Here is a 23,026-nt window from a genome sequence, read left to right on the forward strand (position 1 = left end):
TCCTTTGCTTCTCCTCCCTTTTTTCCCCCTAAATTCAGGCTTCTCGGGGCGAATTATATGGCTTTGAGTCTTTGGGGGGGAGGGGGAGGATCTTGAAATGACCGGGCAAAAAGTCAGCCAGACAGACCCCTTTCCCGCCTTCAGTTGGTAAGTTGGTAGTGGCCAGACACTGAGACTGGAAAGAGACCAAGTTTGCAGTGGTTATGAAAGGTGGCGGAGCGGTGGTTGGCGCGCCCTTTCAGTACATACACTCAAGAGTCTTCGGACTGGATACAAAGCTATGTACAGTATGTAATGGGAGTGGCTGTCGATTAGAAACCTTTTTGCCACACCTTTTTTTTTCCACCCTCCGTCCAAGTTTCTCGCCCGTATCATTGGTGGGCACCACGATGCAGCTATGATAACTTCTGGTAAGATGTATTACGCGGGGACAGAGTATGTATCTGCAACAAATAAATATCCATCGCCCGCTGTATAGCCGACTCTTCCCATATATATTGCTTGCCCACTTTATCTGAGCCCTACGTACATAGTTATATGGTACTTGCTGTCGAATAAGAGCAGATCTTTTTTTTTCCTGATAGTCTTTAGATAGGCTCTTCCACGCCATAGAGAGAGATATACCACACAACCTGTTAAGTTCTAGACAGAAATAGAGGGCGGATGTGTGGATGTGATCCTTCGGGCCACGAGACCGGACCCGAAGGATGCGATTCCCACGCCCTTGTACGAGGTATGTACTGGAGGGACTTGGTTTCGCTTGCATTTTTCAGAAAGGGAGGATTCTATTCTCCTGCATCTGGATTCAATGTGTCTGCCTTTCGTCTATTGGGGTTTTCATGTCTCATCAGCTCATCATGCCTTCTAGTGCTACAGTGCTCGCGACAACAACGACAACAACGACAACAACGACAACAACGACAACAACGACAACAACGACAACAACGACAACAACGACAACAACGACAACAACGACAACAACGACAACAACGACAACAACGACAACAACAACAACAACGACGACAACGACAGATAACAATGACAACAGCAACAACCGTCGACTGCAGCGTCGGTAGACCTGCGTCGCGAGAACGCGAGAACGATACTGTCCAGGATAATCATTCTTTTCCATGCATAGGTCCACTTACTTCTTGACCAACAAACTTGTGCCGCCCATTTCTTCCGGCTGGTCGAGTCCCATCGCTGCAAGAATCGTGGGGGCGACATCCCCGAGGACGCCGTCCTGTTTCTTCAAGCTCCATCCTTCGGGCGCATTGGCCATGACAAAGGGAACCTTGTTGGTCGTGTGTGACGTCTTGGGTTTGCCTTCTTCATTCAACATTTCTTCGGCATTGCCGTGATCGGCTGTCACGAAGAGGATATAGCCTTCCTTCTTGCACGTCTCATACACCGTACCGATGGCGGCATCTGTGGCGGCCACTCCCTTGATCGCCGCCTCGTAGACTCCGGTATGACCAACCATGTCCGGGGGCGCAAAATTGTTCATCAAGAAATCGTACTTTTGATCCGCTATCCTTTCATTGAGCTTGTCTGCCACCTTTTGAGCGCTCATGGGAGGGTCGAGATCGTATGTGGCGACTTTCGGACTGGGAATCAATTCTCGCTCTTCGCCCTCGAATTGTTTCTCCACCCCTCCGTTGAAGAAGAACGTCACATGGGCATACTTCTCGGTTTCAGCGACGTGGCATTGTTTCAAGCCTTTCTTGCCCAGCCACTCGGCCAGAACGTTGCCCATGTGCTGAGGTGGGAATGCGATGGGAAATTTGTAGTCGGTCTTGTACTGCGTCATGGTGGTGATTTCAATCCCCTTGGGATACGGGAAGTCCGGCTTGGGCGATCGATCAACATCGCCCAAAAGCTGAGTGATTTCTCGGACACGGTCGGATCGGTAATTGAAGAAGAAAAGGGTGTCATTATCTTTGATCCTCCTCTCGTCTCCGCCGACGATGATGGGCTTGAGGAACTCATCGTTCTCCCCTTTCTCGTATCGAGCCTTGATCGTGGCAACGGGATCGGATGATTCTTCACCTTCACCAAGCACGATGCCCTTCATGCCAATCTCGACACGATCCCACCTCTTGTCTCGATCCATGATGTAGTAACGACCAACCACCGTGGCCAGCTCACCGATGCCCAGCTCCTTCAGCTTGTCCAGCAACTGTTGCATGTATCCCGCAGCACTCTTGGGGTCCGTGTCTCGACCGTCTCCAAAAAAGTGAATGAAGACTTTCGGGACCTTCATCTCCTTGGCAACTTGCAAGAGAGCGAACAAATGGTTGATGTGACTATGGACGCCTCCGTCGCTGACGAGACCCAGGAGGTGAAGCCTGCCATTGCCGTCGACCGCCCGCTGGAAGCATTTTTGAATGTTGGTAATCTTGTTCATTTCGCCCTTTTTGATGGTCTGATCAATCCTCACAACATCTTGCCAGACGACTCTGCCTGCGCCGATGTTGAGATGGCCGACTTCAGAGTTACCCATCAAGCCTTCTGGGAGACCCACGGCGAGGGATGAAGCCTCAAGCTCAGTGTAGCCTTGAGCAGTTTTGGAACCATCTTTGGCGAACTCGTCCATGAAAGGGGTCTCGGCGGCAGCAATGGCGTCGCCCTCCGGAGGAGAGCTTTCGGACGGGATGCCCCATCCATCGATGACAACTGGCGACGAGGTCAGTGTATTTCATTCCTTGGGACAGGAGCTCCTATGTCTCACTGAGAACAGCCTTGTGGTCGACCTTCGTCATTGCGAAGGAAACTCAAGAAGCTCGTCAATCAGACTTGTAGATGGCCGAGACTGCAGGATCGATTGGACGAGAGGGTGACAAAAGTGATCAATCGTGGTTCAAGACGTGTCAATTGTGTTTAACACACTCAATACCAACGCCTGAGGGTAAAAAGAGCTATGAAGATAAATTTTGTTGACCTGGGTTGGAGGGGCTGATTGGACGCTGAGCGCACTTTTTCTCAGCTAAGTAGTCGTCTGGCGGGGGCAGACGACGAAGCTGGGTAAAAGGAAGGGGGGGCACCCAACAAGGGTGGTTGAGCGTCAGCGGCGAGTCTTGTGGGCACTTGGAGCAGAGGCCGTTGCTGTCCACGCACCTGAGGATGGGGCCCAGGGGTGCCTAGCTCTGGGCTTGGGGGTCGCCTAGTGGCCCCATTCTGCCATGCGCACCACCAGCACTACCCCCCCTTTACGTCACTTCTTCCCGCTTTTGGTGGCTGGACCTGGCTCGCTGGACACCTTTTCTTTCGCCTGGTCTCATCGGTCTCCGCGAAGTTCTTCCACTTCTCATAGGCTCATCGGCGATAGAGGGCTTCTTTCACCCCCTGGATCTTCTGATTCTGCTTTGCCATACCTCTTCCTTGTGTTGAATCACTGTGTCGGCAGACCGCTTATTTCTTCAGCTCAGCGGAGAAATTGCAATCCAAGGGCGCTTGCTGAATCTTTAGATATGCTCTGCTAGGGATCGAGCCTGCAATGACAGCGGCGATCAGGACATTGTCCGACCAACGGCCTCTCATAGCAGGAAATTCGCCACCGTTCTGAAAGCATAACGTGTCTGGATGTGTGAAGACAGGTAAGAAGGACTGCAAGGCAAAGGAAGAAAACGATGCGCTTATCAGGTCTATTCGCATTGACTTTCCCTGCCACCCTCCCTTGGGGAGTCTTAAGGGAGGAACGAGGACCACAGGGATCGGCCCAGAACTGAGAAAGAATGGACGGGCCCAACACTTCCGCTATTTTGCTATTCGCCTACAGAGGGCGGAAGTTTTTTGCGAGATAGCCGCAATTGGCTTGATTCCTGCCATGCTATCCCATCTCCAGACCATGTGGACTCAGCTGCTCCAATCCCTGTCCTCCTGGGGGCTGATGTGCACATCAGAATTGCCATCGCCGGAAACCTTTCCCGCTCACGATCACCGGCGGCAGAGGTAATGGCGAACGGTGGTTTTGCACGACAACGGCTCTATTCGCCTGAGAGACCGCTTCGATCTTCTCCTGCTTCGATGACGCTAAACTGACCCGTTTTCACATCTCGAATTCCAAGTCTTACGACTTGACTTGCCACAGACAACAAGTGTTCCTGTCGAACCAACGAGCTTTTCCTCCCGTGACGACTCACATGAGTGCATGAGCGTTCTCCTCACCGCATGATAAGGAGATTTAACATTACGGAATTTACCTCTCTCATCTTCGTTTCTTCCTATGTTGCTATATTGACGGGCTCATCTGGCACAGGCTTCTCTGGGCTTGAGAGTTTTGGCTTGGCGCCGTTTATGGCACCCGGAGCACCGCAAAAAAGAGCACCATGTCGCAGTCAATGGACAGTCCCGTTGGTTCGTCGCACGGACAGCATCAGCGGCGGCCAGGAAGTTCTCCTCCCAAGCCCCGTCATCCGAGGAAGACTAACGTGGCTAACGTGCGCACGTCGCACGCCTGCGATCGCTGTCGCTTGATGCGGACAAAGTGCTCTGGGGGTGATCGATGTTCCAAATGTATCAAAGACGGCGCAGCCTGCGTCTATGGCGATCGCAAACGCGAACGCAACAAAAAGTATTAATCGTGAACCGGTGTTTTTCCAGTGTATGTCGCTAACGGTGGACAGGGATCTGGCCGAAAGTCTCGATCGCATCAGCTTCCTGGAAGAAGAGAATGCTCAGTTGGTCGCTGCACTTCGCTCAGTAGCTGAGCGGCCAGACTTTCGCCCAGAGGAGAATACTCGCATCTTGCAGCTCCTGACCAAGGTAACTATTCGTCACAAGCGCACTCTCTGATCTCCCTTGACGCCTAACAAAGTCGATAGCACTCTGAACAAGACGAGGAAGAAGACGAGCCCGGGAGACCGGCGAGCAGCCAGTCGCAGAGCCGGACGGCACCCTCTGTCTCCCAACTTCCATCGTCCACATCGAGTCAAGGTCGGCCACGGGTGGGCGAGTCCTACGGTGAAGCTAAAGCCCGATCGAGCGTGGGGTCTCCTGGCAGACAGGGAGAGCTAAACCATATTGTGTCTCTAGACTTTGGAGGAGGCGCTTCCGGCTTCGTGGGAAAGATGTCGGAGATCTCTTGGATCCAACGTGGGTTTGAGATCGTCCGGGGATGCAAGCCGCCCGACCGCAGTCCGTGGCATACGGCAGAAATGGACGAAAATCTCGCGACTACGGCAGACTTTATCTATTTCATGGATGACATCAACGTGCTGTCCGTGGATGAAGACTATGTCGATCAGTATCACTGGCCGGCTGATGAATCTCTGGTTATTTTATCGGAAGCCTTCTTCCACTCCATGCAGGGCGCATTTCATTTTGTCCTCCGCGAGGAATTTCTCCAGAGGGCATACTCTTTTACGGGCAAGGGGACGACAACCTCCTCATGGGGAAAGCGGCGATGGCTAGCGCTAGCAAATCTCGTGTGGGCTATTGGGGCAAAGTGGTTGCAAATTACCCAGCTAGCCGAAGGGGACGGTGATGGAGATCATCTCATCTATTATGCAAGGGCACGGGCGCTCGGGCTTGACCACAGAGTGATGTTCGACCACCCCGACATCGAGCGTGTCCAGGGCATCGGTCTCTTGGCGTTTTACCTTCTTGTCAACGGATCCATTACGCGGTGCGTCGTTGTCATCTTCTGGGAGTGTCGCGTCTGCTAATCAATCGGACAGAGCCTGGAACACGCTTGGCCACGCGACCCGACACGCAACGGCTCTGGGCCTGCATATGAACATCACAGATCCCTCCGTGAGCGGATTGGACAAGGCACGACGAGCGCGGACGTGGTATTCGCTCTACAGCCTCGAGATCTTGATTGCTGAAATTACGGGGCGGCCGAAATCCATATCCTCGGCGGATATGACTATACCCATCGATCTTTTCTATACCGTTCCGCAGGAGACGGAGCAATTCTCTGGCCAAACCGACAATTTTCGTTCGCCTGGTGCCTCGCGGAAGATCTGGCTCGACTACCTGAACAGTAGCCGCAGCATATCTCAGATGACGGGTGGCGCTGTCCCTTGGAAGAGTTTTGCGTCGGTAGGACGTGATGTGCCCACTTCATACTTGCCTCAACGACTCTACCTCTGCCGCATCAGTGACAGGATAGCGACGCAGCTGTATAGCGGAACGTCCAATGATTCGTGGTTCGAGACTCAGCGCAAGATTGGTGACCTGCAGTCTGAGTTGAGAACCTGGGCCGAAAACTCTCCACAAGAGGTGTCTCTCCAGGGTCATGATCCCACGGACACGGACCCTCGAGCCAAGATCGAACTAGGGTTGTATTATCACAGTTTGGAGATGATCCTCCACCGTCCATGCCTTTGCGAGGTGATTATCGAGGACGAATCAAGCCAGTCGAAAGAATTCAACCGCAGCTCGGCACGGGCCTGCATCCATGCCGCCATGTCCATGCTGTCATTGATGCCTGACTATCCCACAGCCCATGAAGCGTACCAGCTGCTTCCGTGGTGGGCCCTTCTCCATTTCGTGTCGCAAGCGGCGGCCGTGTTGCTGCTGGAGCTCGCCCTCGGGGCGCAACACTTCAAGGACGAGGTCCCACAACTGGTGACGTATTTGCGCAAGGCCATGGCGTACCTCTGGTGCATGAGTGGGAGTTCGTTGTCCTGTTATCGTGCGTGGAGGATATTCAGGCAGCTGTTGACCGAGGTCTTGGAGCGGCACGATGGTTTGGATCTGAAGGACGTCCCTTCCGAGGCACCACCTCCCCGCGGGTGGAACGACGAGCTCGAAGAGATGACGGTCAAGGCGTTCACCTCACCAAGATTTGGTTTCTCCTCCCTGTCTTAGTGAGGGGACCCAAGGGGTGAAAGCGGCATTGGCCCTCTAGGACATAATCTTGGAAAATCCGTCTGACGGTGAGGGAACGGATATCCGCTGACACACGAAAGAGATACCAGCCCTCTCAAGTCCTGGTTTGCGGAATGACTACGTACATACGGGCGTTTGGAGCCGCTGGGGAAACGAACAGGGACGACATTGTCATTACTGCCACTAGTTGTGGATAGTACATATGGGTCATGTTTTACATGCTGCCAAAATCCAGCCTAGGTCTCATATTGCATACAGGCTTCGGCCTTTTCTCGAACACCAACGGTCGTTGTCACAGAACATGATACTTCTAGGTGACTTCGACGCTAGTATGTTCCAATGCTGGCTAGTTTCGTCACCGGCGAGGCGCGGCGACCGTGGAGGCGAGCGTATCCCGTTCCGTCGCGAGAATTGCAGTGTTTGTTCATGCCACCATCAAAACCCGTCTCTCCTCGAGTTCACCACCATCATGTACTGTCATAATGTGTTGCGTAGGATGTTCTGCGGCGGTAAACGAACGAACCTCGAGTAAACGGGTTCCGGTTTGCCAGGACTCTCTAATCGATTCCAGACGGTACCGAATCGCCGGGCTCCGTCGTCATTGAGTGATTGAACAAGCTGCCCTAAGACGCGATTAGCCATGCAGTGTGTGTTTCGTGGGAGTGTAGCAGCAGGTTCTGATCCTGAAATTATGCCCATCACCCTTTTGGCGTAGAATTCAAGCTCAATCTGTGTCGAGGACATGGAAGCAATCCTCGAGTGCAGCAATATTGAGTCAGTGGAGGTCATCTCTGTAGAGTGCGCACGAGATAGTGGTAGGTCCGATGAATTTCCGAGCAGGTTGACATATGTAATAGGTGAGGCCTGGGGCAGGATTGGGACCAGTGCTGACACTGTGCTGTTGTTGTTAGACTGAACTTTACCATCTTCCTCACTGAGACTGGCAGCGGACGGAGGAGAATACCCCCGTTCCACTTAATAGTGGATGTCACCCGCTCCGACTAACAAGCCTCTGCCGAGCTCTCTCGGTTGTGATATTTCGTGCCCTTAAAGTCGCGGGGACACGATGAGGTTCCTCGAGCTCGTGGTCTTCTTGCTGCCTTGGGATGGTGTATTGCGTCTCTTCGGCAGATCCTATGGACTCCAATTTCCAATGCGGAAGCTAGGTTTCTTCAAGCTGCAGACTTGCGCACAAAAAAAGGTAGGAGGAGCCTGGGGTGAAAAGGCTAAGGCGCGCACTCTGCAGATGTGATTGAGCTTCAGCCGCAGGGAAGCACCGAGCTCGAAAATGCCCGAACACGTGGTTCCTTGGCACCGGGCGCAGGCTCGCAGGGCACCACAACCACCCGGGCAGTGCTGGGATGCTGAACGCAACCTCGAGTCACTACTGCAGCCGCTATATTATCCGCCGGTGGTGTCGGTGTTTCGATGGCCGGTTGCTGAGTTGAGTGAGTGGTAGGCGATGCTGCAATCTCTGTGGGGTCGCTTCCGACAGAAGCTCAAAGCCCTGTCCATTGAATACATCCTACCTCAAGACCGCTCAGCAGAAGCGTCATACGAACTTCTCCCAACCTCGACGTCGCCAGATCCGCAAGTCGCTATGACAAGGAAAAGCACCTTTCCACACGCAGGCTTTCTCGTCCTTTTCCTCGTGCCCTTGCTGCTCATCGGCGTCGTCAGTGCTGGGGTAATTCGTCACAGACCAGCGCCTTCTGGCAAGTAGCTATCTCGTCTCTGTGTACTGTGGGTTGACTTGAGCAGGGTATCCGGGGCTGCTGGAAGCTACCATCGACGAACTGCAAGCAGGCCTTGCCAGTAGGAGATTCACAAGCGTTGATCTTGTCAAGGCATGTGCAAATCCTACACCGCACCAAAGCTGTACTATATCAAAGCCGTCTTGCTGACCCATGTCTAGGCTTATGTTGCGAGAATACATGAAGTCAACGACACCCTACATGCTGTAACGGAAATCAACCCAGATGCCTTGGCTATTGCGAGCCAATTGGATGACGAGCGCGTGGGAGGTTTGACTCGTGGGTTAGCCACTTCTCCATCCTTGAGTTCCCGACCTTGATTCACTAACTACCATAGGCCTCTCCATGGGCTTCCCATCCTGATCAAGAACAATGTCGGTAACCCATTTCAAGAAGAAGAACAAGACGTGTCCATTCGGTGTCGTTTATCCATCAGGGAACGCTGCTGACCTCCTGATTGGGATCAGATTGCCACCAATGACAGCATGAACACCACAGGTATATGAACATAATATTGTTAAAACAGCAAGGCTGAGTCGATGCTGACCTCGTTCACGCAGCTGGTTCTTGGGCTCTTGTGGGAGCCAAAGTTCCAAGAGATGCTACGGTCGCACAAAAGCTTCGAGCCGCAGGAGCTATCCTGCTCGGCAAGACGAATCTCAGTCAGTGGGCAAACTTTCGATCCCTGAACACTAGCAATGGCTGGTCAGCATACGGAGGGCAGTCGTACGGGCCCTACTTTCCAAAAGAAGATCCGTGGGGCAGCTCGAGCGGCAGTGGCATATCATCCGCGTAAGTATGCCAAGTGGAATCTGCTCCTCTCACTGACTGTCAGACAGACTCGGCTTAGCTCTGGGCTGCTTGGGCACCGAAACAGATGGCAGCATTGTAGATCCTGCTGATTTCAATAACATTGTTGGAATCAAACCAAGTAAGTGTGTTTTGACAGCGAGCGTGGGACCAGACTGACATTTGAAGCTGTCGGGCTAACTTCGAGGCACCTGGTCATCCCAATCAGCGAGCACCAGGACACTGTCGGGACCTTGGCTAGAACCGTCAAAGATGGTGCTCAAATTCTGCAAATAATCGCCGGGGTCGATCCACTGGACAACTATACTTCATCCATTCCAGGTGGCAGTGTTCCGGATTTTGTTGCTGCTTGTCAACTCTCTGCACTGTCCGGCGTCAGGCTTGGGATTCCGAGCAACGTCATATCAATCCTTTCCACCAACACAACTGAGCCAATAGTCGACTCATTCTATGAACACTGGACGTTTTACGAGAAGCAGGTGCCACCATCGTCGAAGATACCAACTTTACCTCAGCTGCAGAATTCGAAACCTCGCAGTTGCCGACAATCATTCTTGAAGCAGACTTTGTCGTCAACTTACAACAATATCTAAGCTCTCTGATATACAACCCAAACAACATCACTTCCCTCGCGGATTTGCGTCGTTTCACTCAGTCCTTTCCTCTGGAAGACTATCCGGATAGAGACACTGGTGTGTGGGATGCTGCGCTCCAGAACTGGAACAACACCTCCCCCCAATTCTGGCCTGCCTATCAGCAGAACTTGTTCTACGGTGATGATGGGGGTCTTCTCGGCACACTAAAGAGCTATAACCTCGACGCCGTTATCCTGCCAACACATTTCTCTTCTAGCTTCGCTGCTACTGTCGGCGCCCCAATAGTGAGTGTGCCAATGGGCTTTTATCCCATTGGCTCCCCAGTTTCGAAGAATTCGTGGAACTTGATTGAAGCTGCTCCAAATATCCCGTACGTTCTCTTCATTCTACAGATAAACGTGGTGGCTAACAGGTTCAGGTTTGGGCTGAGTTTCCTCGGGGCAAGATTCGATGATGCGAAACTCATAGGCATGGCTTATGCATACGAGCAAAGGACTCATGTCAGGGATAAGGTGTCACCGTACATTGTGCCCGAGACGGAGATTGGGGATGTTCTATGGACCTGATTGGCCCGCACAACCAACAGACAGGCAAGCGGGATGCTCTGAACTCCAAAATGGAAGGATGCGTTGACCTGCCCACCGCTAGAGACTAGGCCGTCCGCTCCAGCGAACCGGAGAAGATATCACAAGACACTGCTACTCGGTTCGCAGGTGAGCGCCTTGTCAATGCGGCTCATGCGAGGGGACTTTGGGACACTCCGACAGCTTGGTGTTGGTATACCAGGGTCCGCTGGGGAACTTTATTCGGGCTTTGTCCGTCTGTGGCGAAAATATAATGCGCATGGAATGGGCCTTCTCAAGCTCAAGGCTGCGATTCTTCCGTGCCCAGCTCCTGTGCAGACAAATCAGGCCTGCTACACTCTAGACAATGCTGCCCAACCACGCAGGACGCGCGCCTTCTTTCGTCGACATGGTTACTCAGCGGCGGGGCGTAGTTCGTCGCATACGAGACGAAACAGGAGACTACCCATGCCGTTCATCACCCCACGTTTCACAAGGCAACCGCCTTCGTGCGACTTTCACCTTCACGGCCTAGTGGCATGGGTGAAGGAGGAAAGAGGGGAGATAACACCGTACGTGGAGAAAGGGCAGCCAATAATATCCCAATGGCCACGGACGTTGCTGCAACTACAAGGGCATCCCAGTGCTCACAGCCTGATCAGCTAGAACGGAGAGAGATGGCAGTGTGCTACGAGGAACCCCCTCTCCGGTGCCCACCGAGACCATTCTCAGGCTCAATCTGTTCCGCAGCCGTCCTTTGGAGACTCACCACCAGTATCGACTGGCTGCAATGACGAATTCGCCCGAGGCGCAGGTTCCCCATCCCATGGCCAGGGATGAACAGGGTCAGCTAAAGCCAGAAGACGATAGTATTTTGGAGGGTGCTGTATGGAGTGAGATTGAATATCTTACCATGGATCCAAAGCATCAGCATGAAAAACCTTACGAGCTCAGGTTCCAGGCTGGGGGTGCGATTCCAGAGACAAACATGGTGGACGAACCCAAAAAGGTGTTGATTCGCAACTTCCGACCGCTCGAGAATGCTCAGAATTTGGAAGAGTACGGCTTTTCAGCTTCAAAAATTGAATGCAGCTTGCCATCGGCTGAATTTGATGACAAGAAAAAAGTGGGCAAAATCTACTATCCTGCCATCAAACGAATGCTGTGGCACAAGTTTCCCGAGGCAACACAGATCCGAATCCTGGAGCATAGTGTCAGTACACACGCTCGATATCCGCATTGGTATCCTGCCATTGACTTTGATAGCTCCGCAAGAGAGACCCAGAATTCCCTGCCACCAACAAGCCGTTCTTCAAAAACGTTCAGCCTTCCACCATTGCGCACATGGGTCAGCATCTTGAGGCATTCCTGCAGTATTACGGTGCTCACTGAGTGCCAGACTATTCGATATATTCGGCTGCGCGAACTGCACAAGGAGCGTTCAATATGGCTCCAGGCCAATACCAGCGTTTGATCACCGTCAAGTAAGTCGGGCACTTGAACTCTCGTAGAGGGCACCGGGCTCATGACACAGCGTTTGGAAATCACTCCAAGGGCCGGGCAATGACTGGCCACTGGCCCTTTGTGACTGGCGTACCTTGGACCGACCGTCGGAAAGCGTGGTGGTCGATGTCGTGTATAGCCAGGATTTCACCGAGAATGAAAGCGTTTACTACAGTCCGAGACACAAGTGGTATTACTTTAAGGACTTGCGAGAAGACGAGGTCATTGTATTTCAACAGACCGATTCTTCTTTGCCGAGCGGCGGAGGTGAGTTCAACACATCTCGAATGGCCTCTATAGGTTCGACGAACTCACTCATTGTGTTGCAGGTGTGGCACACGCAAGCTTTCACAACCCAGACACCGACGAAAACGCAGCACCAAGAAGCAGTATCGAGCTAAGGGCCTTCATATTCTACGTGTGATAATCCTGAGAATACGAAAATGACTTGGTTCCACGTTGGATATTGAGATCTCCAAGAAAAGAGTGTAATATCGGCGCCAATCTGCGCTTAGACCACGAATATTCTGGCCCCGTAAGCTTGTCCGGCATCACGACCTCAATGGGAGCAGATCATTTCTTCTCAGGCTTCGGTTCGTCAACCTTGACTTCCTCCTCGTATCCAAATTCGGCGCTCTTGGCCCCCGAGAGCTTGAAATGAGGGATTTGGTCTTTCTCGCCCTCTTTGCTATCGGTGGTGTTGGGCGCCGGCCAAACTGACTTCCATGGCTGAACCTTGGTTACTTCTGGCATGGCGAGAATAAGGCTGAAGCTGTTTCTGTGCTTTTTTCGTTGGCTCTTTTCCGAAGCGTGACTTGGTTCTGGTGATCTGTAATGCGATATCAGTACTGACAAGAAGTCGACAATCTAAAAGAGCACAAACCAGATGCTCGACGGTAGAAATCTCAATCCCGGAAATACTTGGGTGGTAAGGCAGACACGAACCATATTGTCATGTGGACTTTGACTTATACATATCAATCAGGTTTCCCCTGCACTGTGCCACGGCGCAATGGTTGTAGGTATCACATGGGGTGATTCCATGAATCCCTGCATACAACCCGCGCACTACACCCCTTTCAAAGCCCTGGCAGAAAAGGCAACCAGACTCTTGTCTCTTCACGTCTCCCGCGATACGTGTGCTCATTTAATAGGTCGCCAAATTCTCTGAATACGAGAGAGGCTTGTTGGTCATGGCAATCAGCACACTCGCTGTAGCTCTGATTGGTGCCCTACCTTTGCCGGCCTTATCGTTGCTTCACACAGAGGATGGCTTGAATCAAGACGGACCGACCCAGGACGCTTCGGGTAGAGGTACCCCTGCTCAAGAGTGATGGTGACGGGCTTTCAGACTGACATCGTCGGCCTGGAATCAAGGCAGGAATGAAGGGTTCGACGAAGGAGAGCGACCAGCAGGCTGCTTCTCCGTCAATCAATTCCTTCCCAGCCACGTCGGGCAAACACTTAGCGCTCGAGCCCCGTTCCACGCCAGGCCGTTGCCATGAGAAGCCTTCAGGTGCCAGCTGAAGACTCAGCGGTTGTATGGGCGGGCGCTGCCAGTTGTGTCACTGCTCGGTAGGCTTGCCAGAATTTGTGGTGTGTTTCCATCTCGGATGAGGCGTTCCTGGAGAAGATCCCCCAGGGACACGAATCCAACACAGCCTTCGAAACATCTGTGCAACATGACTAAAGGTGGCAGTGCCGAGTCGCCATCTTTAGAGCCCATGAACACTTCCATGGCCACATGGTCAAGATATATTGATCCTGTTGACACGGACACTGGGGTTACAATATGGCAGCCTTTGAAGTCGATGGCACTGCTCTCTTTGCTCTAACCACTCTTTCTATCTAGGCCACAACACAAGCTCTCGCAATGACTTTTGCGTGGATCAGCCTCTCGACGCGGTGGAGTTTGACCAGTGTGCAAGCGGGGCTCAACGTGATCATCTCTATACTGGGGACGTTAGGAGTATGGGCGTTCTCCAAATATTGGTGGCAGCGAGGAAGCACCAACATCCTCCGACACAATTCTGAGGTGCCATTGACCAAGTTCATTATTCTGTCCGGGCCCGGCGATGGGTGGGATATCCTCAGGGTGCTTCGACAGCGGGTCTTTTCAAGGGAATACTGGCATCTTCTCAGCCAGCTGATCGTGGTGGTGGCGGTCACACTTGCCTGTATGTTTGCCGGTCCCATCGCTAAAGTGTCGCTCAGGAGCACCCAGACCGTCCAACTAGCTTCCCTCGAGATCCTCCCGACGATCAAGGGGGACGGGTATGAGGCGAACCTCCTCGAGATGAACGTGCTGTGGAACCAGACGATCCGTAGCTTGGACCAAGCGAATTTCCCGGTCGACCACATGCTCGAATACCTGCCCCCCTACACGTCACCCTGGATCTACGAGTCAAGCCAGTGGGATCCGACGTGGACTTTGACGTGCAACTTTACGGAAGAGACACATCTACCCAACGTCAGTGCCGTCGGCAACTATACATTCCGCGATCCTATCGATGCGTTCCCTACCTATCGCAAGACCTATGATCCCAAGTGGTTGGATTCGTCCAAGTATCGCGTACAGGTTGACTTTTCCTCATGGTCCAAGACCGAGCCGGCTTTCATTTTCGAGGAGGCACTGTTCTTCATCCTGATTGAATCCGACCCGGCGATTGACGATCGGATGTACACCAACAATGCCACGATGGACATCTGCTTCTCTGTGCTGCACCTGTCGCACCTCAACGCCACCGATCTGACGGACGCCACGCTTGACGCTGAAGACACGTGGCGGTTCGTCGGGCCGGTGCGCAACGCCAGCTATACACGAATCGAGTGTGGTATCAGCCGCAAGCCCGTGGTGCCGGACGAGGACGCCATTCCGTGGATCTGGACGAACGACACGTATTCCATCACGTTTGGATACCGAACGTACTTTTCCAATATGCTGGAGTCGGCCGCGAGCAAAGGACTCCCCGTCCCGACGCCGACGCCCATGGACATCTTGAGGATGTGGCAGACGTACTTTGCCACCGTCAACACCATCTATGCGTTCCCCGTCCCGCGGGTGATTAGCGTCTGGATGGATACGGTACAGCTGTCCACGGGCCTGCTCATGACGCTGATCTTCATCGCCGCTCTGATCATCTGGACGTCCGGACGCTACTCGATCTTCCGGCTGCGCAACAAGGCTCAGCTGAAGAAGCTAGGCATCCCGGACAGCAAGCTCGAGTGGATCATCCATGGAGCCAAGGTCCTGTGGGCCGGTCAAGCACCGCTGAGCCAGGGGGACGAGGAGCAGCAGCAGCAACAAGCCGAGAAAGACGACGCCCCACCACCACCACCAGCACATCCTCCTTCGCCTCTGGTGAGACAGAGGGACCGAGACCACCTACGCACGGCGACTTTTGGGTATCGCTACTCCGAGGTCCCCAATCCTCCTGCAGCTCCGGGGTTTTCGGTGGTGCCGGAACTGAGCCTTGCACGCATCCATGTGCCCCGGTCATCACGCTCGCCGGCACTCTCAGCCAGTATTTCGAGAGAGGTATCGAGGGATTCTGCACGTTCTGGAGGGAGCGAGACCGCACCACCACCACTCCCACCACTACCGCCGCTATCACCACTGTTACCGTGACTAGTGACCAGGAAGAGAAGGGAAAGGGAAAGGAAAGAAAGTGAAGGGATCAACAAACACGTATATTAGGTCTTTATCGGAAGAGGAGAAATACCGTTCGTCGGGCGGTAAAAGGTGTGCATTCCTTCCCCTTGACGTCATGTCCGCGGTGTGGATGCATACATACATACATGTCCGACATGTCCTTGCGCGAGCTACATAACAGAGGTGGATATCCGGATGTTCTGGACTGCTGGCACAGGCACAGGCTGGTGACAGGTACTGGTACTGGGACTGGGACTGGTATATACTGGAGATTCAGGCATATGTGGTTGGGGTCAATCATGCATAACCAAGCCATTCATTCAGTCTTTACCTTGTTGTATTCTGAGCATGTATGTATGCTTGAGCCATTGAAGAGCGAGCGTACCGAAGCCCCCTGCAGGTTGTTATATATATATGTATTGTATGGTCGACGTCTTCTCTCTTCTCCTCTCCTCTCCTCTCCTCGGATGTCGTGATACGATATCGCCGCGGCGAAAACAAGCTCGAGTCCCCCCAGCCAGACTCAACGGATGCCCTTCGTATTTCGTATGCACAGTAGTATCCCCGTCGTTGGCGGCCGATCATCATTCCCCGCATTCTGACGCTCGCAAGCAATATCGCCTCGGTTCCCCCGCCAGACGGGTCGGGTTGGTCAGAAGTTTAACCTCGTATATGTGTATATATATATATATATACACTATAATAGAACCGATATCAACCTCATACTGTAATCCCCAGCATGAGAGACGTCGCGGTGTCCCTCTCGCTGTAGCTGATTGTGTATTGTCCTGCCAGTCCAATCCAATCCAATCCAATCAACCAGGGAAACCATCAAAATGCCCCATCTCACCCGCGACGGCGTCCGGCTGTACTATGAAGTGCACGGCCGCAGCGGGCCCCCCTTGCTGCTGACGCACGGCTACTCGTCGACGTCGGCCATGTGGGCGGGCCAGATCGGGCCGCTGTCGCAGGCGTTCACGCTCATCCTGTGGGACATGCGCGGCCACGGCGCCTCCGACTACCCGGCCGACCCGGCGGCGTACAGCGAGGCGCACACAGTGGCGGACATGGCGGCGATCCTGGACGCGGCGTGTGGGCGCGACACCCGCGCCATCGTCGGCGGCCTCTCCCTCGGCGGATACATGTCGCTGGCTTTCTACCGCGTGTACCCGGCGCGGGTGCGCGCGCTGCTCATCATCGACACGGGACCCGGGTTCAAGAAGGACGCGGCGCGCGACGAGTGGAACCGCACGGCGCACGCCACGGGCGCCCAGTTCGAGCGCAAGGGCCTCGCCGTCCTGCAGGGCCTCAGCGCCGAGCGGGCCACCGTGACACACCGCGACGCCACCGGCCTGGCTCTCGCCGCCCGCGGCATGCTGGCCCAGCGGGACTCGAAGGTCATTGAGTCGCTGCCCACCATCAAAGTGCCCAGCCTGGTGGTCGTCGGCGCCGACGACACGCCCTTCCTGGCCGCGAGCGAGTACATGGCCAACAAGATCCCCGGGGGAAGGAAAGTCGTCGTCCCCAACGCCGGACACGCCGTCAACATCGACCAGCCCGAGAAGTTCTTGGAGGCCGTCATGCCCTTCTTGGAGGAGGTCAAGCGTAAGGATGCGAACCCGAGGGCGTCGCTGTGAGGAGACAAAGATGGCGCCCCGGCACGACTTGAGAGCAGATAACAGAGACAACAATCTCCCAAAAACATGATTGCGCCGGTTTCCACGGAAAACCTGAGAACTTGAGAACTTGAGTGGGAGGAAGGGCGCTGTTTGGACCCTTGACAATACAGTTAGTTGTACTGTACATATCCACAGCAGACCCTGAACCAACAACGATATCCAATCCTGCCGCCTCCGGTACCGTGTTGTTTCTGGTTCGCGTTTTTCTCTGTCACTCTGCCGCACCTCTGTAACTTTTCTGCCGTCTGCTCACCACACACACACACACAACAGATTCCAATTCACAGCCGCACCAAAAAAAGGGGGGGGGGGCGAGAGATAGACCCAAAAAAAAACAAAAACAAAACAAGAAGACTTACCTTTCGAACTTACCTTTGCATTGTCCTATCTCGCCATTACTGCCGGGCCCAGCAGCAATGGAATATTGGGTGGATGGTCCCCCTAGGCAGTGTCCCAAGCGGAGATAGGCGATTGACAACCCTATGTTACGGGAGGACCTGTTTTGACACTGCTCGATGGCCCGAGATCAGGTTGTCAATCTTGGAGGGAATCCGGTCTCAAAAAAATATATCACCTTGAAACTGGACCCTGGTACTGCTGCACCTTGGCGGTGCGGTGACAAGGGCGTCCGCCGTGGGCATCAGGCACAACAACGGTGTGCGGAATTTTATTTCTTCCTGTAATTTTCTTCTGACCGCGTTCTTCCCCTTTCGTTCATCGTGTATCTCCTGGTCTTTGGGCACGGGGTGGTCGTATCAGAACGAATCCATCGGCTCTGTCGAGTAAGGCGGCCAATATCATATATGGTGTGCTCCCTCAAGTTCATGGCATATCCCACGTGGTAAGTGCTGACATTTGTCTGGGCAAAACAGGGAGCGCAGAAAGGGGTGTGTCGATTCCGTCCGACCTGGAATGCCTATCGCATTGACGGATGGTAATGGGCTTCACCCTGGCGATTTTCCGGCCACGCAGCGAGAGGATCAGGGCGACAGATGGGATCTTTGGGCCGGGAGTTCTCTAGATGGCGAATTGTCTATGAGATGGCGACTGCCAGCTGGGATGGCACTCAGGATTGGGCTGTTCTCGCTGTTTATTTACTGCTGCGATGGATTGTGTCTGGGCCATGGGAGGAGGATCCACCACTCCTTGTTACGCATCAGCTCAAAGGCATCCTACCTGCATCCGGACTCTCTCTCGAGTATTCATGTTGAGAACAGTTCTGCCTTTGTCGTTCAGGGGGGCAAAGCCTGCTTCGAAGGTTGTGTGGTTCGAGGGTTTATTGCTGCTGCTGTTATGCATTCATTCATGTTGTGGTTCATCAAGAATTTACGTGATACAGCGGCTCTGGGTTTCTTGTGGGCTTCAGGGTACATGGCAGGGACATACGCAGTACAGGAAGAAGATAGTTGGATCTGAGCGGAAGTCTTGGGCGTACAAGGGGGTATTTCACCATAGCATCGAGATAGAGGCGTACACCATCGTGGCCATATATATATATATATATACATATAGACGAACTGGTGGTTGTTTTTTTCCCTTTCTCCTCCTTTTGTGGTGACGCCCTCCAAGGCAGGTTTGCCGATCCCAAATGTGCCTCTTCGCCTTGTCGGCTTCGCCCTTCGAACCACCAACTTGACTTGAACCACCATCTTGAACTACCAACTCGCTGCCTTGTCTCATTTCTTCGTCTTTTCTGACTCTTTCTCTTGTTCTCGCACCATACAGCGGGTCAATCTCTCAAGTGTCCTCGTTGTGGACTCGTCTCACACCACTACCACCACCTCCGATGCGCCTACCTGCACGTCGATTCTTCCTCTGCCTCGCCTTCCGACCTCAATGACAGCGATTGCCTCCTTTGCCGCGCCCGTTTCGACACTGGCAGCCTAACCTGTCCGTACGAATCTTCTCGAGCCTCACCATGAAGACCACTTATTCACTGAATGGCCTCAGGCGTTGGTCGTGCAAGAGCAAGGAACTGCCTCCTGTGCCCACAATCAAGTCTATTCACGTTTACGACTTCGACAACACTCTATTCAACAGTCCCTTGCCAAACCCCCAGATATGGGCACTGCCTACTGTGGGCCTACTACAAACATACGACACGCTCGCATACGGAGGATGGTGGCATGACAACAGCATCCTGGCCGCCACGGGAGACGGTCTGGAGGCCGAAGAACCCCGCGCATGGGAAGGTCATTGGAACGAGACGGTGGTCCAGCTCGTGGAGCTGAGCAGCCAAACCAAGGATGTCCTCACGGTCTTGCTGACCGGGAGGGGAGAGACGTATTTCGCGGATCTGGTCAACAGGATCTTGAACTCACGGAAACTCGACTTTGACCTGGTCGTCCTCAAGCCGGAGGTGGGCCCCTCGGGCCAGCAATTCGAGAGTACCATGGGATTCAAGCAGGAGTTCCTCAAAGAACTCATCTTCAGCTACAAGAATGCGGAGGAAATCAGGATCTATGAGGATCGCCCCAAGCACGTCAAAGGATTTAGGGACTACTTTGAGCGCTTGAACAAATCATTCCTGTCGCATCCCGTGGACCAACCGCCGCCACCTCGGAAGCCGATCACCGCGGAAGTGGTCCACGTCTGTGACCTGAAGACGACTTTGAATCCTGAGACCGAAGTCGAGGTCGTCCAGCGAGCCGTCACCCGCCACAACGACGCCATCACCAACGGGGGTCCCACTCTGACAAAGACGGTCCGCAAGCACCTGAGGATCGATCAGCAATTCTGCTACTTTGGCTACATGATCAATCAAACCGACTCTGCCCGCCTCCTGACATTGTTTAACATCGCTGCGGGCATGATTGACTCCGGTGAAGTCCGCCTTTTTGCGTCGAGTATCCTCATCACGCCCTACTACCCTCGGAATGATATTCTCAAGAAGGTGGGCGGACGCGGGAAGAAAGTCACTTGGCAGGTTACTGGCGTGGCCAAATATGAAGACCGTATCTGGGCTGCCCGTGTGGCTCCAGTCACAGACACTCAAATTTACACGCAAGATCCCACACCTCTTGTGGTCCTTGCCGTCCGAAAGGGGTCCCGGCAGATCGATGCAGCGAGAATACAGACCTGGCAGTCAGTCCCTCCGGACAAAGCTTTCATGTTCGAAACGACGGTCGCCGACAAGGTCATGTTGAAGATTGAAGACGACGCCCCCCGAACTCAGCGCTGGCCAGGAGGCAACCGGAGGGGATACTTTACCAATGATGTGGAAGCAGGACACAAGCGGAAACATGCTGCGGACGATTTCAACTCGCGGAACAGAGATTCCTATGCTCGCGTGGCGCCGGGAAGCGACAGAGATGACGGTGGCTATGGTTCCCGGGGAGGGCGGTTTGCACAGCGCAACCAACAAAGCAAGGCCAACTTCAACAACCGCAACAACCCCAACTTGTCTGGGGGTAAGGGAAATAATCAAGCAATGAACACCAATCCGAAACCACGCGGTGGTGGCCAAGGAGGCGGAGGCCCCAATAGAGGCAGAAACGGCGGTCCTGCCGGTGGAGGTGGCAGCCGAGGAGCCCCGGCGTACCGGAGCCTCGACGATTTTCCACCAGGAAACTTTGATGGTGCCAATGATCCGAAGACTGGGTCAGGCGAGATGGTCATGAACTACTAAGGTCGGATCTGGATCGGCTATGATTTGTTGCAGGATTGCGACATGGGAGCGAGATTTGGTCGAGGTCTATGGTACGGACGAGCGGATTCCGGGACATTTCATCGGTCATGGGTCTTGATCACACCGTTCGGCGTTGCACTTGGATGTCCGTGGGATGGGAATTGTTTGTGTGATACCCGAGAGAAGCAGTTTGTGCCGACTTGATACAGTTATGCTGCTGGAACGCAACATGTTGCTCGGAGAGCCTCGTCGCTTCCAAACGCAACAATGCGTGCTTTACCAATATATATCAGATCGTGGCAGTGAAACAGAGATATCTTGTACGATTAGATCCGCGACGAAGGCGTGACGAGTTATCTCATGTGCCATCCCCGTCATGTTCCCCTGCCCTGTCTACTGTAGCTGAGAGTCACCCTGCCTCGTCAGTCAGACCTCTCCACCGCAAAACGCCTCTCTTTCTTCGTCCTTCCCTCTGGCTCTAGTGCCAATGCCAGTGCCGTTGTTGGCGAGGAGTCACCTCTTCCAACCCGAGCTTTCCTTTCAGGCTCACGATCCGCCCTTCCTCCCCCTTGTTTATGTCTCAATTCCACGAACCACATTTCCTCGAGGATCCCATTTTGCGTGAGGAAGAAGAAAAGGAGGAGAAGAGGGGAGGGAGTCGTTCGATCGACAATATTCCCTTGTCGAGATGTCACCGGAGATGGTGACGGGTCCTTTTCAGAGAGGGGAGGGGGACTGTATATAGGTTTGTACATAGGGGTCAATGGGGAGAAGGGCAGCAAGCGATATCAGCAAGTCCCCCCTCCTTAGAAGCCATCACCCTCCCGCCACTCCCTGCCACACGCCGCCGCGCGGGTCTGTGGATCGAACCCGCGCCGGAGCGCGCGCTCGCGGGCCCGGTCCAGCTCCCGACCCAGCTCGCCGCTGCGGTTCTTGAGCCGCCGGAAGGCGTCGCTGCCGCCCCGGTCCCCGGCGGCCCACAGTGCGCGCAGGTGCTCGTCCAGCCCGGCCTTCTCGGTGCGAGCGTCCAGCCACGCGCGCAGCCCCCGCGCGCCGCCCTCGAAGCACAGCCCGTACCCGTCGCAATAGCAGCGGTGCGTGGGCGGGCAGAATTCAAATACCCCCGCGAACACGTACTGCCACGCGTACTCTAGGATGCTGCTGCTGCCGCTGCCGGAAGCTAAGGTGTCGTTGTCGTTCCGCAGGGGTGTACTGAGGGAGGCGGAGGAGGTCCGGAGCAGCCAGTTGCGGTAGTGCATGTAGTCGTGCAAGGGGCGCTGGCGGATGCGCTGGCCCGAGACGGCGAACTGGGCGCCACACGGCTGGGAGATGGAGCGCGGGATGGACACGCCGGCTCCAAACAGGTCGTGGAACAGCGACGACGTCAGCGCCGGTTCTTGCGGCTTGCGCAACAGATCATACTGCCGTCGGGGCCGGTCGACGTGCAGCCAGTCCGGACACCCCGGGTCCCAGTGGCAGCGCGTGTTGAAGTAGCCCTGGCGCATGACGTGGGCGTCGGAGAGGAGTTTGATCGTGATGGCGGTGTCGTTGTCCAAGGCGACGTTGTTGGTGCGCCCGTCTGTCTTGGATGAGTGGTGGAAAAACAACACGATGTCCGGCAGGGAGTCGTAGTGGTCGATGATATAGGTCAAGTACGCCATCGCCTCGTCGCCTTTGGGGGCAAAGTCGGGCGCGTCGACCGTATATATCTTCTTGGGCAGGTCGGGCAGGTCTCGGTCCAGCCACGACGTGTCTTCGGTCGAGAGGCGTGCCATGACCAACACGCGGGTGTAATTCTCGCCGGCCGGTTTGGGGGTGCCGGGGAAAAAGAGGGACGGGTTGTACAGTGGTCCATCCTGGCTAGCAAGGTATGGTTGCTCCCAAAAGAAAGAGTTGTTGTTGCGGGTGTTGTGGAAGAGCAATGCGAAGATGAATATTCCAAGGACCAGAGCTAGGACAGACGAGCGGCGGACCAAGGGCATGGTAGAGAAGAAAGAGAAAGAG

General features: G+C 54.2%; 9 protein-coding genes across 9 annotated transcripts; 7 read left to right on the forward strand and 2 right to left on the reverse strand.

Annotated features, from left to right (window-relative positions):
• Nucleotides 1-397: 397 nt before the first annotated feature.
• AYL99_07544 (hypothetical protein) lies at nt 398-1,036 on the forward strand (the record flags this gene model as incomplete). The annotated part of the gene is made up of 3 exons (XM_018839053.1): nt 398-410; nt 651-733; nt 869-1,036. 3 exons carry the CDS (start codon nt 398-400, stop codon nt 1,034-1,036), a joined length of 264 nt encoding a protein of 87 aa, XP_018691821.1.
• A 108-nt stretch (nt 1,037-1,144) lies between these two features.
• AYL99_07545 (2,3-bisphosphoglycerate-independent phosphoglycerate mutase, variant) lies at nt 1,145-2,762 on the reverse strand (the record flags this gene model as incomplete). Its single annotated transcript, XM_018839054.1, has 2 exons — nt 1,145-2,676; nt 2,732-2,762. The coding sequence occupies 2 exons, from the start codon at nt 2,760-2,762 to the stop codon at nt 1,145-1,147; spliced, it is 1,563 nt and encodes a 520-aa protein (XP_018691822.1).
• A 1,566-nt stretch (nt 2,763-4,328) lies between these two features.
• On the forward strand, nt 4,329-6,816 carry AYL99_07546 (hypothetical protein; the record flags this gene model as incomplete). Its single annotated transcript, XM_018839055.1, has 4 exons — nt 4,329-4,573; nt 4,626-4,764; nt 4,824-5,626; nt 5,679-6,816. The coding sequence occupies 4 exons, from the start codon at nt 4,329-4,331 to the stop codon at nt 6,814-6,816; spliced, it is 2,325 nt and encodes a 774-aa protein (XP_018691823.1).
• A 1,483-nt stretch (nt 6,817-8,299) lies between these two features.
• Nucleotides 8,300-10,563, forward strand: AYL99_07547 (putative amidase; the record flags this gene model as incomplete). The annotated part of the gene is made up of 9 exons (XM_018839056.1): nt 8,300-8,524; nt 8,753-8,874; nt 8,929-8,965; nt 9,059-9,089; nt 9,152-9,383; nt 9,431-9,522; nt 9,570-9,880; nt 9,940-10,367; nt 10,416-10,563. The coding sequence occupies 9 exons, from the start codon at nt 8,300-8,302 to the stop codon at nt 10,561-10,563; spliced, it is 1,626 nt and encodes a 541-aa protein (XP_018691824.1).
• Nucleotides 10,564-11,350: 787 nt separating this feature from the next.
• On the forward strand, nt 11,351-12,487 carry AYL99_07548 (hypothetical protein; the record flags this gene model as incomplete). The annotated part of the gene is made up of 5 exons (XM_018839057.1): nt 11,351-11,773; nt 11,827-11,908; nt 11,960-12,044; nt 12,095-12,330; nt 12,393-12,487. 5 exons carry the CDS (start codon nt 11,351-11,353, stop codon nt 12,485-12,487), a joined length of 921 nt encoding a protein of 306 aa, XP_018691825.1.
• A 1,449-nt stretch (nt 12,488-13,936) lies between these two features.
• AYL99_07549 (hypothetical protein) lies at nt 13,937-15,691 on the forward strand (the record flags this gene model as incomplete). The annotated part of the gene is made up of 1 exon (XM_018839058.1): nt 13,937-15,691. The coding sequence occupies one exon, from the start codon at nt 13,937-13,939 to the stop codon at nt 15,689-15,691; it is 1,755 nt and encodes a 584-aa protein (XP_018691826.1).
• An 860-nt stretch (nt 15,692-16,551) lies between these two features.
• On the forward strand, nt 16,552-17,352 carry AYL99_07550 (hypothetical protein; the record flags this gene model as incomplete). Its single annotated transcript, XM_018839059.1, has 1 exon — nt 16,552-17,352. The coding sequence occupies one exon, from the start codon at nt 16,552-16,554 to the stop codon at nt 17,350-17,352; it is 801 nt and encodes a 266-aa protein (XP_018691827.1).
• A 1,960-nt stretch (nt 17,353-19,312) lies between these two features.
• AYL99_07551 (hypothetical protein) lies at nt 19,313-21,022 on the forward strand (the record flags this gene model as incomplete). The annotated part of the gene is made up of 1 exon (XM_018839060.1): nt 19,313-21,022. One exon carries the CDS (start codon nt 19,313-19,315, stop codon nt 21,020-21,022), a length of 1,710 nt encoding a protein of 569 aa, XP_018691828.1.
• An 806-nt stretch (nt 21,023-21,828) lies between these two features.
• AYL99_07552 (hypothetical protein) lies at nt 21,829-23,004 on the reverse strand (the record flags this gene model as incomplete). Its single annotated transcript, XM_018839061.1, has 1 exon — nt 21,829-23,004. The coding sequence occupies one exon, from the start codon at nt 23,002-23,004 to the stop codon at nt 21,829-21,831; it is 1,176 nt and encodes a 391-aa protein (XP_018691829.1).
• Between the last annotated feature and the right edge of the window lie 22 nt (nt 23,005-23,026).

The sequence above is a fragment of the Fonsecaea erecta genome, assembly GCF_001651985.1.
Source record: "Fonsecaea erecta strain CBS 125763 chromosome Unknown Scaff6, whole genome shotgun sequence".
NCBI lineage: Eukaryota > Fungi > Ascomycota > Eurotiomycetes > Chaetothyriales > Herpotrichiellaceae > Fonsecaea > Fonsecaea erecta.